The 14,552-nt window shown below is 43.0% G+C and overlaps 1 protein-coding gene across 1 annotated transcript in view; it reads right to left on the bottom strand.

Annotated features, from left to right (window-relative positions):
• The window catches only part of LOC126412398 (semaphorin-2A-like), a 425,849-nt gene that overhangs the window by 64,073 nt on the left and 347,224 nt on the right, over nucleotides 1-14,552 (bottom strand). Inside the window, exons 8-9 of the mRNA XM_050081975.1 lie at nucleotides 13,708-13,944; nucleotides 8,720-8,896 (exon numbers count right to left, since the gene is read on the bottom strand). Coding sequence (XP_049937932.1) covers nucleotides 8,720-8,896; nucleotides 13,708-13,944 — 414 coding nt within the window. The remainder of the gene's footprint in view (nucleotides 1-8,719; nucleotides 8,897-13,707; nucleotides 13,945-14,552) is intronic.

Genomic DNA, 14,552 nt, shown 5'->3' on the forward strand with positions numbered 1-14,552 from the left:
TGTACTTGCGGGCAATAGTACGGAAATGGAAGAGGACGTGGATGAAGATGAATTGGGAGATATGATACTGCGTGAAGAATTTGACGGAGCATTGTAAAACCTAAGCCGAAACAAGGCTCCAGGAGCAGACAACATTCCATTGTAATTACTGATAGCCTTGGGAGAGCCAGCCATGACAAAATTCTAACAGTTGGTGAACAAGATGTGTGAGACAGGCGAAATAGCCTCAGACTTCAAGAAGAATATAATAATACCAATTTCAAAGAAAGCAGGTGCTGATAGGTGTGAAAATTATCGAACTATCAGATTAATAAGTCACGGTTGCAAAATACTAATACAAATTCGTTACAGAGGAATGTGAAAACTGGTAGAAGCCAACCTCGGAGAAGATCAGTTTGGATTCCATAGAAATGTTGGAACAAGCAAGACAATTCAGACCCTACGACTTATCGTAGAAGATAGACTAAGGAAAGGAAAACCTACGTTTCTAGCACCTGTAGACTTAGAGAAAGCTTTTGGCTATGTTGACTGGATTACTCTCATTCAAATTATGAAGGTGGCAGCTCTAAAATACAGGGAGCGAAATGCTATTTACAATTTGTACAGAAACCAGATGGCAATTACAAGAGTAGAAGAGTTGAGGGGCATGAAAGGCAAACAATGGTTGAGAAGGTGGTGAAATAGGGTTGTAGCCTATCCCCGATGTTATTCAGTCTGTATGTTGAGCAAGCAGTAAAGGAAACAAAAGAAAAATTTGGAGTAGGAATTGAAATCCATGGAGAAGAAATAAAAACTGGAGATTTTCCGAATACGTTGTAATTCTGTCAGAGACAGCAAAGGATGTGGAAGAGCAGTTGAACGGAATTGACAGTTTCTTGAAAGGAGGATATAAGATGAAGATCAACAAAAGCAAAAAGAGGATAACAGATTGTTGAATTAAATCAAGAAATTCTGAGGGAATAAGATTAGGAAATGAGACGCTTAAAGTAGTAGATTAGTTTTACTGTTTGGAGAGCAAAATAACTAATGATGATCGAAGTAGAGAGGATACAAAATATAGACTGGCTATCGTCAGGAAAGCGTTTCTGAAGAACCGAAATTTTTTAACATTGAGTATAGATGTGTCAGAAAGTCTTTTCAGAAAGTATTTGTATGGAGTGTAGCCATGTATGGATGTGAAGCATGGATGGTAAATAGTTTACACAAGAAGTGAATAGAAGCTTTCGAAATGTGTTGTCACAGAAGAATGCTGAAGATTAGATGGGTAGATCACGTAACTAATGAGGAAGTGCTGAATAGACCTGGGGAGAAGAAGAAATTGTGAAACAACTTGACTAGCTGAAGGGATCGGTTAGTTGGACATGTTCTGATTTATCAAGGGATCACCAATTTAGTAGTGGAGGGAAGCGTGGAGGGTAAAAATCGTAGAGGGAGACCAAGAGTTGAATATAAACAGATTCAGAAGGAGGTAGGTTGCATTAGTTACTCAGAGACGAAGAAGATTGCACAGGATAGAGTAACATGGAGAGTTACATCAAACCAGAATCTGGACTGAAGACCACAACAAAAACAGGTAAGAAATTGTCACAGAGAGATCTCACAGTGGTTTGGATTCAAAACAGCTTCAAGTGATTACCCAAGTCATCAATCATGTGACTGCTTTCATGCGGCCCTCTAAGAATTCCTTTCTTGTACCAAACTCTTCATATCAGAGTAGCACTTGCCCCTTACGTCCTCATTTCTTTATTGGACGTAACCCAATCTCTGGCTTGCCCTACGGTTTTTATTCACTACAGCTCTCTCTAACACCATGGAGGTTATCGCCTTATCTCTTAACACATGTCTTGTCATCCTGTCCATTCTAATTTTCGGTATTTCCATAAGTACCTTTCTTCTAAGATTCAGCAGAGAACCTCTTCATCCCTTATCTTATCAGTCCGTGCAATTTTCAAGTTCTTACTACAGCACATGTGAAACGCTTCGATTCTCTTCTTTTCTTCCACGATTCACTACCATGCAACGCTGACCTCAAAAAGTACTTAGAGTTTACGTAAATACTGCATCTTCTGTAGCTGATTAGGGAGAAACTAGACCTCCTGTGCAGTGCTAGATCGTATACCTATACCTGCAGCATCCCTGAAGCTATAAAACTTTTAACAAAATAGTTGTTGAAATCGTCTATGAAATGATTTAGATTGTAGCTGTTAGCAAGTGAAGGCTTCGAGCTGCCAAAATGACCTCATTCATGGTCTGTGTAATGCAATATTTACTTCTCGTCAGCTTCCATACCTATATCAACGACGTAATGCTTTAAAATTTATGGAACAACGGTTTTTCCGAAACAAATGCAGCTGTAACTTTATAAAAATGTAATGTTTATTTGGTTTTGGAAAAATGCTTTCCACACTTTAAGTATATTTCAAATATGTGTATAGATTTGAAGATACAGATATACAGGAAATAATGCGTGTATGTAAGATGTTAGTTTATTCATTCCCACAGGAAACTTACTTCTCCTTCGAAATTAACTAATTACATAGCAGTAGTTTCGTCTTCATATTAACTATATTATTTTATCGTTTGCCAGTTTCTTTCATTTATAAGCGGATGTCATCTGAAATCTTTACAAATCCCGTTCCATTTCAGAAAATGTAGACGCTGAAGAGCGTTATTTTGCGACCGTGTAGTTATCACATACATAATGCTTTGTACAAGTTACTTACAGTGTCAGGTGATTCTCGCAGATTCATAACAAATTAAAAAGAGTGTATTAGTAGTTGCGAATAAGGACAATACTGCTTCGTAATTCGGAGTAACACAGGTACTGCAATATCGTATAATAAATGACAGTTCTGTGGTATGGGATGATTTTTGGCTGAAAAATTGCCGTGATGTGCGTGACGTACAAACACAAATATTCATGAATTAGTCATCCTACATTTCTCACTTCAGTGAGTTTGCAGGCACTACTATTGTTTCGCTGACACTTTAGATATGAATCAGCCTACCAATCTAAGGAATAGTGTGCGTGGACTGGGAAACATAACCGGCTCCTTCGGTCATCGAACTACCAGTTTTGTTTCCAGAGCGCGAATAGAAGTATTGAGCTAAACTGCCCAGTGTTAATTACAGCGAAAATACGACAGGAAACACTGTTGTTTTTGTATTACTGAGGATGGAAGCAACAGAATGAAGGTTGTGAAATTCGGTACTCGCAATAGAAACGCCGAAAGTGTCACCTCATTGAATGGTCCATTGCTCTCATTTTTATAGTCACTCCTAAGGTTCTGCAGAGCAATGGAAGCTGTAGACAGACACTGCAGTTACAGGCAAAACAGGATATGTCAAAACAGGTTGTCCTCTTGCGCGTCTTGGAATCGTGTGGAAAGCTGGATCTCAGAAGAAAAAGAAATGATAAATTGTCCAGAGTTGTACTTTTACGTAGACTTGTTGTGTCCTCTTAACGTGTGGACGCTGCGAGCTGCCACTGTTAACTGGATAAACATCCTCCTTAAGGCCATCAATTTGCTACTGACACTGCGATGATACTCCACTGATGTCACCGCCAAGACGAGCCACTTGGTCTCTCCACTTTGGTAGACAAACATGACCTTTCTGAGCACTTTATTGATTATGCCCCTGATTGTATTAAATCCTTAGATGTGTTTCCACTGATTGAACGTCATTGCTGGAGAAGGAAAAACCAGGGCTCTAATGACCGTGCAGTTGCGCAGCCTGAACTCAAGGAACAAGAATAACTTCTTTCCCCTCGAAATAACAGTTCGGCAGCCACGAGTGAATCTCTACAGTAATATTCAGATTTTGGCGAATACATTAAAACAGCAGTGTAATGGGTCTCATTTATGTCATTAATTCCTAAAAAAAGTATAAAATGAAGTTTAAGTTAGAGATAGTTACGTTGGTTGGTACACTGCAGCACAGTTGAAGTTGAAAAGGAAACCCGGTTGAGTTTCACTTGTAAAGAGTATAAGTTTGAAGTTAGAATATTGATTGTTCTGTTACTGATGAATGAAGTAACTTTTGGCTTTGATATTACGAATGCCCGCTAAGCTGTAATAGACTTGCATAGAGGAGAGGTAATGATACGTACTGAAGGAATCTCCGTGAAACTGAGTATAGAAGGTTGTAATTTTAAGGATTAGACAGGAATGAGGTGCCTAAAATTTCTAGCTCGTTCTGAGCTGCAACTTGAATCAGACTCAGGTTTTAATTTTGTGAGTATACCAGATGTTTTGATGTCTGAACATGGACGAGGTGACTATTTGCTGGTATTGTTGGAGAACGTGTTGATAATGTTGACGACACAGTCTCCAGCAGACCTTTGAGGGACTGGCGTTTCTTACATTGCTCCTTTGTGTGAATTTACAATCTGTTACTGTGGTCGCTTCTCGGTCGTGTATTTCATGACTATTCGGGAATTTGTTGCGCTGAAATGTGTGGTGCGGTTATAAACTCCTGCAGCGGAAATTCTTCGTAAATTCCAGATTTTGCGTACCATGTGGCTAGTAAGCCCCAAATACTTTATCTGATCAGATAGGGAATATGAAGCCAGAATCCGTGTGGTTTCACGGGATAAGAAGCTTACTCATATGGTATCGAAAGTTGTAGTAACTGGAGTCAGTTCTGGGGTGTTTAAAAATTTAGCTTAATTGTGGAAAACAAGAGCTTCACGAAAAGTGCGCGTAGAGTGTGACGGAATCAGAAGAGTATCCTCATAGTTTTATCCTTACATCATGTATCGTGTAATTTCTGTTGCGAATTCAATTTTTTAAATACACAGTCAAAGTACAAGAAGAGTTAGTGAGATTTGATTAGAGATCTTCCCTGATGTTGAATGCTTTGTCTTGACGAAAACAATGTGTAAAATGCGACAAACATGTGTGCATTAAGTCTGAAGCAATTTCGAGCATAAATGTTACTGCATGTGTATTATGAAGTCGTATTTTCCACATGTATTTTATTAACCTGTACTACAGATTTGTTTTGCAGTTGCTCATCAAGTGTCACCTGTGTCCGCATCTTGGATTTATCTTTTTATTAAAACAGAGTTTATGTCTCAAAATCAAACTGATATATTCTGGGAGTTAGCACCGGATGATTCACGCTATAAGATGAGAAAGTTTTGGTAACCACGTGGTTTTAGTAACTGGGTAGGAAGACTACCTGCTCGAAAAATAAACGCTCTGCAAATTGTTATGGAGTTAGAAACATATAACGGGAAAGCTCCAACTTCATTTTTTGCTCGGTGTCTAATGACCTTGAACCAGATGGAACTTTTAATGCTGGTTTTGCTTCTGTGGGAATGCCACATTTGTGACTTCGAAAATAGGGAATTTTTGTGTGCGCCAACATATATTTCGACTTAGATCTAAAGAGAACCGGCGGATATCCACAAGAATTTAAAAAACTTCAATAAAGACATGGAACATTGTGAGAGTAGCTTGGAAGAGGGCATGGACTTTCTGTGTTTTAAATGGGTAAAATTTTGAGTGGCGAAGTGGGCGTTTAACAGTGCCTTAGAAGTTTAAATGACGTTTGTGTGTGTGTGTGTGTGTGTGTGTGTGTGAGTGAGTGAGTGTGTACTCCTAGTCCTGGGCGAACTGCAACATAATCCTTAGAGCGCGGAAGCGCTGTAAACGTATGGATATGAAAAGGCGACGCACAGACCAACGCTTTGAGGGGTCTTGGTGCTCTGTTCCTATTTCAGCGAGGGATGTGGGGTAAAATCTTTTCGTTTAGCGCCGATCAGCGGCCATTTGTATAGCCATTCGAATATCTGTCTTACCTTAGGTATGGTAGAGTATATTAAGTAAGATTCGACAGATGTACCAGAGATGGCACCCAGGAAACTTGTGCAAATCCATCAACTCCTTTTGCAAAAGATTTTAACTGGCTGAAATTAATTCTCGTCTAATGGCACCATTTTTTAAGTGCACCGATCTCCTTTTATATGAAAAACCTGTCACCCTTAAGTGGAGTGAGTCTCATGGTCAAATTTGATCCACCGAAGTATCGGACACAGGTCTGAAATAAGTTTTGACCGTTTGGAAAAATCTTGTTTCGTTTGGTTTTCGCTTGTCAAAAACACGTTATCTCTAAGTTTTCTACACTTATTGCACTAAGGTACATTGAAGCGCTAAACAAACTGGTATAGGCATGCGTATACAGAGATAAGTAAACAGGCAGAATACGGCGCTGCGGTCGGCAACGCCCATGTAAGACAATAAGTTCAAAAATGGTTCAAATGGCTCTGAGCACTATGGGACTTAACTGCTGTGGTCATCAGTCCCCTAGAACTTAGAACTATTTAAACCTAACTAACCTAAGGACAGCACACACATCCATGCCCGAGGCAGGATTCGAACATGCGACCGCAGCGGTCACGCGGTTCCAGACTCTTGCGCCTAGAACCGCACGGCCACTACGGCCGGCAAGACAATAAGTGTCTGGAGCAGTTGTTAGATCGGTTACTGCCGCTACAATGGCAGGTTTCCAAGATTTAAATGAATTTGAACGTGCTGTTGTAGTGAGGTAGCGATGAAGTGTGGATTTTCACGTATCACCATTTCACGCGTGTACGGTATCAGGAATATGGTAAAACATCAGTTCTCCGACATGGCTGCGGCCGGAAAAAGATTCTGCAAGTACGACGACTCAAGAGAATCGTTCAGCGTGACAGAAGTGCAACCATTCGGCACATTTCCGCAGATTTCAATACTGAGTCATAAAAAAGTGTTATCGTGCGAACCATTCAACGAAACGTCATCGATATGGGCTTTCGTAGCCGAAGGCCCACTCTTGTAGTCTTGATGACTTCCCGACACATAACTTTACGCCTCGCCTGGGATCGTCATCATCGACATTGCACTGTTGATGACTAGAAACATGTTGCCTGATCAGACGAGTGTCGTTTCAAATTGTATCGAGCGGGTGGATGTGTACGGATATAGAGACAATATCATGAACCCATGGACCCTGCATGTCAGCAGGGGACTGTTCAAGCTGGTGGATGTTCTGTAATGGTGTGGGGTGTGTGCAGTTGGAGTGATATGAGACCCATGATACGTCTAGATACCTCTATATACCTCTGATGAGTGACATGTATGTAAGAATCCTGTCTGATCACCTGCATCCATTCATGCCCATTGCGCATTCCGACGCACTTGAGCAATTCCAGCAGGACAATATGAGACCCCATACATCCAGAATTGCTACGGAGTCTCTCCAGGAAGACTCTTCTGTGTTTAAGAACCTCCGCTGGCCACCAAACTCCTCAGACATGAATATTATTGGGCATATCTTGAATGTCTTGTAACGTGGTGTTCAGAAGAGATCTCTATTCCGTCGTAATTTTCCGGATTTATTGACAGCCCTGCAGGATCCACCTTGTCAGTTCACTTCAGCACTACTTCAGCATTAGTCGAGTCCACGCCACGTCCTGTTGCGGCACTTCTGCGCCCTTGCTTTGGCCCTGCACGATATTAGGCAGGTGTACCTGCTTTTTCAGTGCAGATAGATGGATGAAGACCACAGGAACTTTTTTTATCCACTAGACGTTATTCGTTGTCGTGATACGATGGTTTAAAGTAGAGCTAGGTGTAGCACTCAAAATTCATTTTTTAGTAATTTATGGCCATCCTGTCGTTTTGTGAAAGTTTCATCTGTTGCCATGGTATGATCAACTGTATTCGAAAGACAAAACCTATACCAGATCAGTCGTCGCCGGAGTCAACAAAAATTTATATCGGTTTCCAAGCTTTGGCATTCTAATGTCCACATTACAGTGGAGTAAAAGTTGGGAGTATGTCAAATTGTTTTGATTTAAATATCTTTGAAGCTGCCAGATATGTCGATAAGTTAGCTTCCATTCTTTACATCCCTGACTCTGCCCAGGACATACTCGCTTTTTTATGCTGTGATAGGATCATTTGTCATTCTGGTTAGAATGTTCTTAGGGAGTCTTACACAGCAGTGGTAGAATTCATATTCAATCTTGTCGAATGGATCCACACCTATCTCCGCAAGATTCCATACGGTGTATGGTGGAGGGAAGTTTGAACCACTACTAGTCATTTACTTTCCAACTCCATTCGAAATGGGCTGAGGGGGAAAAACTGGATACGAGTGTATACCTCAGTACGAGTTTTAATTTGTTTAAGCTTGTTTTCACGGTCCTTACGCGAAATGTATGTCGGCGGCAGGAGACTCGCTTGGTACTCAGCTAAAAATGCCGGTTTCCAAAATTTTCTCAATAGCGTTTCTGGAAATGAATGTCTTCCCTACAGGGATTCCCCTTTGATACTGTTGAGCATTTTTGTAATAGTTGCTTGTTGATCGAACCATCCAGCGACAGATCTACCAGCACACTCTGAATTGCTTCCATGTCTTCCTTTAATCCGAGCTCATGAAGATCCCAGACTCGAGCAATAGTTAAGAACAGGTCGTAAATGTTTTTGGTCCGTGGCCTGCTTTATACATGTGCTACACTTTCCAAGAAATCTCGCAATAAACCAAAGTCGACCATTGGCCTTCCCCTCCACCAACATACCGTGCTCGTTACGCCTATATATTTAACATAGGTGTCTATGTCAAGCAGCAAGTTCGCACATTAATCGATTGTTCTTCGTCCTCATCTGAATTAACTTACAATTTATACATGGTGAGGAAGCTGCCATTCTTGAGCCCGTGCTGTACTCACTGGATCCAATGTAGTAGACGGTGAAGTCCTTGTGGGTGCCCACGAGGTCGACCTTGAGCCGGTGCACGGCCAGCTTGGTGAAGACGACGTCGCCGCGGTAGAAGACTGGCCGGCCGCCCTCGTGGGCCACCGACTCGTCCATCAGCGGGTGCGACCGGATGAAGTTGAGCACCACGTCTGCGAACAGGTTCAGTTCTGTAAGGCGGGCAGTGTACCACGTCAGAGAAACTTGTCTGTTCGACAGTTAAATTCATACAAGTTTTGACAACGTCATTTTTGTCACTGTAGCCAATGTTTGATGTCTTTATTGCAGTGGGAGTATAGCAACATATTATTCCACATCCAAATACAACCACCGTCATAATTCCAGTTTGGTGGAATAATTATTTCACAATCATTTTCGTCACACATAATATAGAACTAACAGGAAAAGGAAGGACATATCTTTTAATATTGGAGTACTGGATATATTCGGACCTTATATATATCACACAAATATATATCTCCTGCTAAGAAGAACAAAAAGCGGTTTTCCTGTAACGTATGGCTCAATAACTATCTGAAAGCTGATATATTGGACTCGAAACCGAATAATTTCCTATCGCCTTTAGAGCAGTTATAAGGGCTACCAGAAAGTTTCTACTTGGTGGCGTTGCTGCAACGTACGAGGATTGTTTTTTAAGTAAGTACCGTTTAGAAATTAAAAAAAGACCTGCTAAGATATCTAAACAATTTTATTTTTACACGAAAGACTGTACCTTAATCCACGCACTGACGCCATTACAGTCTGATTCTTCCCTGTTTACATTGTGTACTGAGTGTTTAAGATGCCTCCGATAATCGTGAGTCCCGCCGACTGTGGAGTACGAGCTGTTATAAGATTTCTTAGTGCCAAAGGTCTAAAAGCGATCGATATTCATCGTGAGATCTATGCAGTTTACGGAGAAAACATTATGAATGATGGAATGGTAAGAAAGTGGGTGAGAGCATTTAAAGATGGCCGCACAAATGTGCATGATGAACAACGGAGTGGGCGTCCTTCAGTCGTTAAAGAAAGTTTGGTGCAGGAAGTGGACAATAAGGTGAGAGAAAACAGACACTTTACGATTTCCTACTTCCGGGATGACTTTCCTAATGTTTCTCGTAGTGTTTTGTATGGCATTGTGACCGAGCACTTGAATTATCGAAAATTGTGCGCACGTTGGGTAACGAAAATGTTGACGGATGCGCACAAAATCAAACGTTTAGACAGTGCATTGACTTTCCTTCAGCTGTACCACAACGACGGTGATGATTTCTTAAGCCAAATTGTTATGGGTGATGGAATACGGGTGGCCTACGTCACACCAGAATCAAAGCAACAGTCCATGGAAGTTGAGCAAGGGCATCGTTTTGCTGTGGCGAATCAGACCAGAGATCTCATCACATCTTTTCGATGGGATACTCCGTACAGCCCCGATCTTGCGCCCAGTGACTACCATATATTCCTGCACTTGAAGAAACACCTGAGCGGTCTGCGTCTTCAAGACGATGACGAAGTCAAAACATTGGTGATGCAGTGGTTAACAAGTCAGACGGCAGACTTCTACGAGGAGGGTATTCAAAAACTGGTACAACGTTATGACAAGTGCCACAATATTGAAATTATGTAGAAAAGTAGATTAAGGTATGGGGTTTCATGCAAATATAAAATTATTGAGCTATCTTAGCACGTCTTATTTTTAATTTCAAAACGGTACTTACTTAACAAACACGCCTCGTATATGCAACGTAGCGCGTCTCCGGTGCGCGTATATAAGCACTGACATGTAGCCAAGGGATTAGTGTGCCATTTTTGATTGTCCGACGAGTGCCCAGTAAATGCGAAAACGTGAACTACTGCGACGGTATTACCAACAGCGTCGAAACAGAACAAACGTACTCTTATTGTTTTCTTGGATGCCGAAGGACAAACACTGGTAGACATTTATTGGTAAAGGAAGAAAATGTGGGCGTCAGCATGTCTGTTGAAAAGTATCGTTGTGGAATGGTGCACCAAGATCTATGCTGCTGATGCTTACGCTGTTCTTTGATTACTGGGCCCCACTGCTTATTGATTTCAAGAAACCTGGTGTCTCCATGACTGGGGAACGGTACTGTGAAACGGTAGAGAAATTATGGTGTGTAGTTAAGGCGAAACTGCGACGGGGTGCTGCTGCTACATGATAACGCACGTCCTTACGTCACTAATGTCTAACGCAGATGTTACGCCAACTCAACTGGGAGACACTCGAGCATCCGCCCTGTAGTCCTGATTTCTCCAGTGCCAATATCACGCTTTCCATGCCTTGAAAAATGCCTTAAAGGATCGGCGATTCCTGTCAGATGACGATGTGCAGCAGGCAGTTACGTATTTCTTCACGCAGCAGGACATGCCGTTTTACGAAACGCGTATCTTCAACCTGCTGCGTCAGTGGGATACGTAATAAGTGCCGTTTGTTGCATTGTAAAATGTTAATTACATCCGGAGATATTGTAACCTAAAGTTGACGCTTGAGTACCACTCCTCCGCTGTTCGATCGTGTGTATCGGAGAGCACCGAATTACATAGGGATCCAAAGGGAACGGTGATGGACCTTAGGTACAGAAGAGACTGGAACAGCACATTACGTCCACATGCTAACACCTTTTTATTGGTCTTTTTCACTGACGCACATGTACATTACCATGAGGAGTGAGGTATACGTACACACGTGGTTTCCATTTTCAATTACGGAGTGGAATAGAGAGTGTCCCGAAATGTCAGGCCAATAGATGTTCAATGTGGTGGCCATCATTTGCTGCACACAATTGCAATCTCTAGCGTAATGAATGTCGTACACGCCGCAGTACATCTGGTGTAATGTCGCCGCAGGCTGCCACAATACGTTGTTTCATATCCTCTGGGGTTGTAGACACATCACGGTACACATTCTCCTTTAACGTACCCCACAGAAAGAAGTCCAGAGGTGTAAGATCAGGAGAATGGGCTGGCCAATTTATGCGTCCTCCACGTCCTATGAAACGCCCGTCAAACATCCTGTCAAGGTTCAGCCTAGTGTTAATTGCGGAATGTGCAGGTGCACCATCATGCTGATACCACATACGTCGATGCGTTTCCAGCGGGACATTTTTGAGCAACGTTGGCAGATCATTCTGTAGAAACGCGATGTATGTTGCAGCTGTTTGGGCCCCTGTAATGAAGTGAGGACCAATGAGGTGGTCGCCAATAATTCCGCACCATACATTTACAGTCCACGATCGCTGGCGCTCTACCTGTCTGAGCCAGCGAGGATTGTCCACGGACCAGTAATGCATGTTCCGTAGATTCACTGCCTCGTGGTTTGTGAAACCCGCTTCATCGGTAAACAGGTAGAACTGCAACGCATTCTTTGTTAATGCCCATGGACAGAATTGCATTCGACGATTAAAGTCATCACCACGTAATTGCTGATGTAGCGACACATGAAACGGGTGAAAGCGGTGACGATGCAGCATGCGCATGACACTACTTTGACTCAGTCCACCGGCTCTCGCAATGTCCCGTGTACTCATGTGTGGGTTCATGGCAACAGCAGCTAACACACCAACTGCACCCGCTTCTCCTGTGACGGGCCTGTTACGAACCCGTTTGCGTGCTACGACCATACCTGTTGCATACAGTTGGCGGTAGATGTTTTGCAATGTGCGGCACGTTGGATGCTCTCTGTCCGGGTACCGTTCTGCATACACCCTGCAGGCTTCTGCTGCATTTCGCCGACGCTCGCCATAGATGAGTATCATCTCCGCCTTTTCAGAGTTCCTACAACACTACACTATGACAGACGTCTGGTAACACGGTGTACTACAGTTGGTCTGCGTGCGGAGACGAATGCAGAATAACAATAGCAGCAAGCGCTACATGCGGACACTGCGACAGCTAGACCAAACCACAACAGTGCGCTACAGCCACACTCGTAAACATGGTCGTCATTGTAAACATGTCCCTGCAGATGCTGCTCGCCGACCGTGGCCCGTGTTTGTTACAACACGCAAATGAACGTCGGAGGTTTCAAGCGTCAACTGTAGCGTCTGAGACCGCTCGGCTAATCGCGGGCGGCTGAGCACCTGCACACTTCCCTGTGAAAGTACGTGACGAACTCAGTGCCACATATCCCAGACGCTGTATCGGAAGATGAGGTCCAATTGCTTGATCACCTTGTCCCGCTGATCTAACACCTCTTGATTTATTTGTTGTGGGGCATATTAGCAGACTCGTTCGTGTACGTAACACCAATTTCCGAAGAAGAAACATTTCGCACCTGTACACTTACTGTGTCTGTGAGGTTCGTGAAATGATTTTCATACTTGGTAGAGCACACCTGGATTTTCTTCGAATATGTTATGCCCATACTGAAGGCGTTTGTCTCCATTTTGAACACCTTCCGTGATGTGCAACATTGTTAAGAGTAAATAATACATTACCTTTTATGAACGTAAGATGCGTATGTATTGATTATTCTTGTTGTTACTGAAAGTTCCTACTTGTCTGTGGCACAAGATTACTTTATAGACCGCAAGTTTTTTTTCCACAGTTGTTGTGTGACGACTGCTCTGTCAGCTCCTTCAGTTTCTGCCCAGTCTTTTGAATCACCATATATTTGTCATTTTTAGAGGAATTTCTGGCTAGTGTGCATAGAATGACTATCCAGGACCACGTGGTTTTGGATGGGTTGAGCGTCAATCCTATATTCTCTACCCATTATTGCATAACGCAAACAGGTCGACGTTAACATTCTCGATAACTGTCTTCAGGTCGATTGGTTCTCTATTCTGATTTAATCATAGGTCATCAACATGGCTGTAATATTTACAATGAGACAATGGTGAGTAACATTTGGATGGGTGAGTTTGCTGACTGAACAGCTCTATTCCTTGTGTACTGGATAATATTGGCACAGTGTCGTCATTAGTGGTGAGACAGCACTGACCAGGCAGGGTCTGGGTGTCGTTGACGCACTCGCCGGGCCGCGGCTCCGGCACCTTGCCGGACGGGAAGGGCAGCCACGCGGAGCTGCTGGTGGCCTGCTCCTTGAAGCGGCCGCGGAACGCCTGCTGCACGTCACGGAGAGTGTAGGCGCAGACTGCAGACCCAACCAAGCCGGTGCTCGCCGTCGTGAACGTCGCGTAGAAGCGCGACCCCTCGCCGGGGATTCTGTACACGTCCTCTGAACCAGGAAGACACTTCACTTGAAATAATAATAAAACTTGACAGGTCAGACACAAATCAAGCCTACTAGACTACTGTCAATTAGGTTCTGTCATGATGAAGCGGTGGGAGAATATCGTGGAAAGGTCGAATGAAAATTCCTACATGACGTAGCTATAACAAAGAGAATTATTTTACGGAGTAAGAAAATTGTCTCCAACGGAAAGAGCATTAATATGTACGCTGATCAGCCAGAACATTACGACCACCTACCTAATAGCCGGTGTGACAGCCTTTTGCACGGATAACAGCGGCGACAAAGCAGTAGGCCTTGGTAGGTCACTGGAGGTGTTCGCACCACATCTGCACACACAAGTCATCTAATTCCCGTAATTTCCGGAGAGGAAGGTGTAGTCTGCCATTGGGTTCCCCTACATGATAGGCAGCACCGCATAACAGCCACGGTATGAGGGAAACAAACCAACACCCAAACAGGCGAAGACATCAAGTAAACACGCCGAAGATTCCAGTCGATTAATAGGAACCTTTCCTTGTTGAGGTCGCCACGACTTATCCGGCCACGGATTCCTACGCCGGGTTTCTATTGTCTCCAGCTCACTATATAGG

Source organism: Schistocerca serialis, chromosome 7 (genome assembly GCF_023864345.2).
Source record: "Schistocerca serialis cubense isolate TAMUIC-IGC-003099 chromosome 7, iqSchSeri2.2, whole genome shotgun sequence".
NCBI lineage: Eukaryota > Metazoa > Arthropoda > Insecta > Orthoptera > Acrididae > Schistocerca > Schistocerca serialis.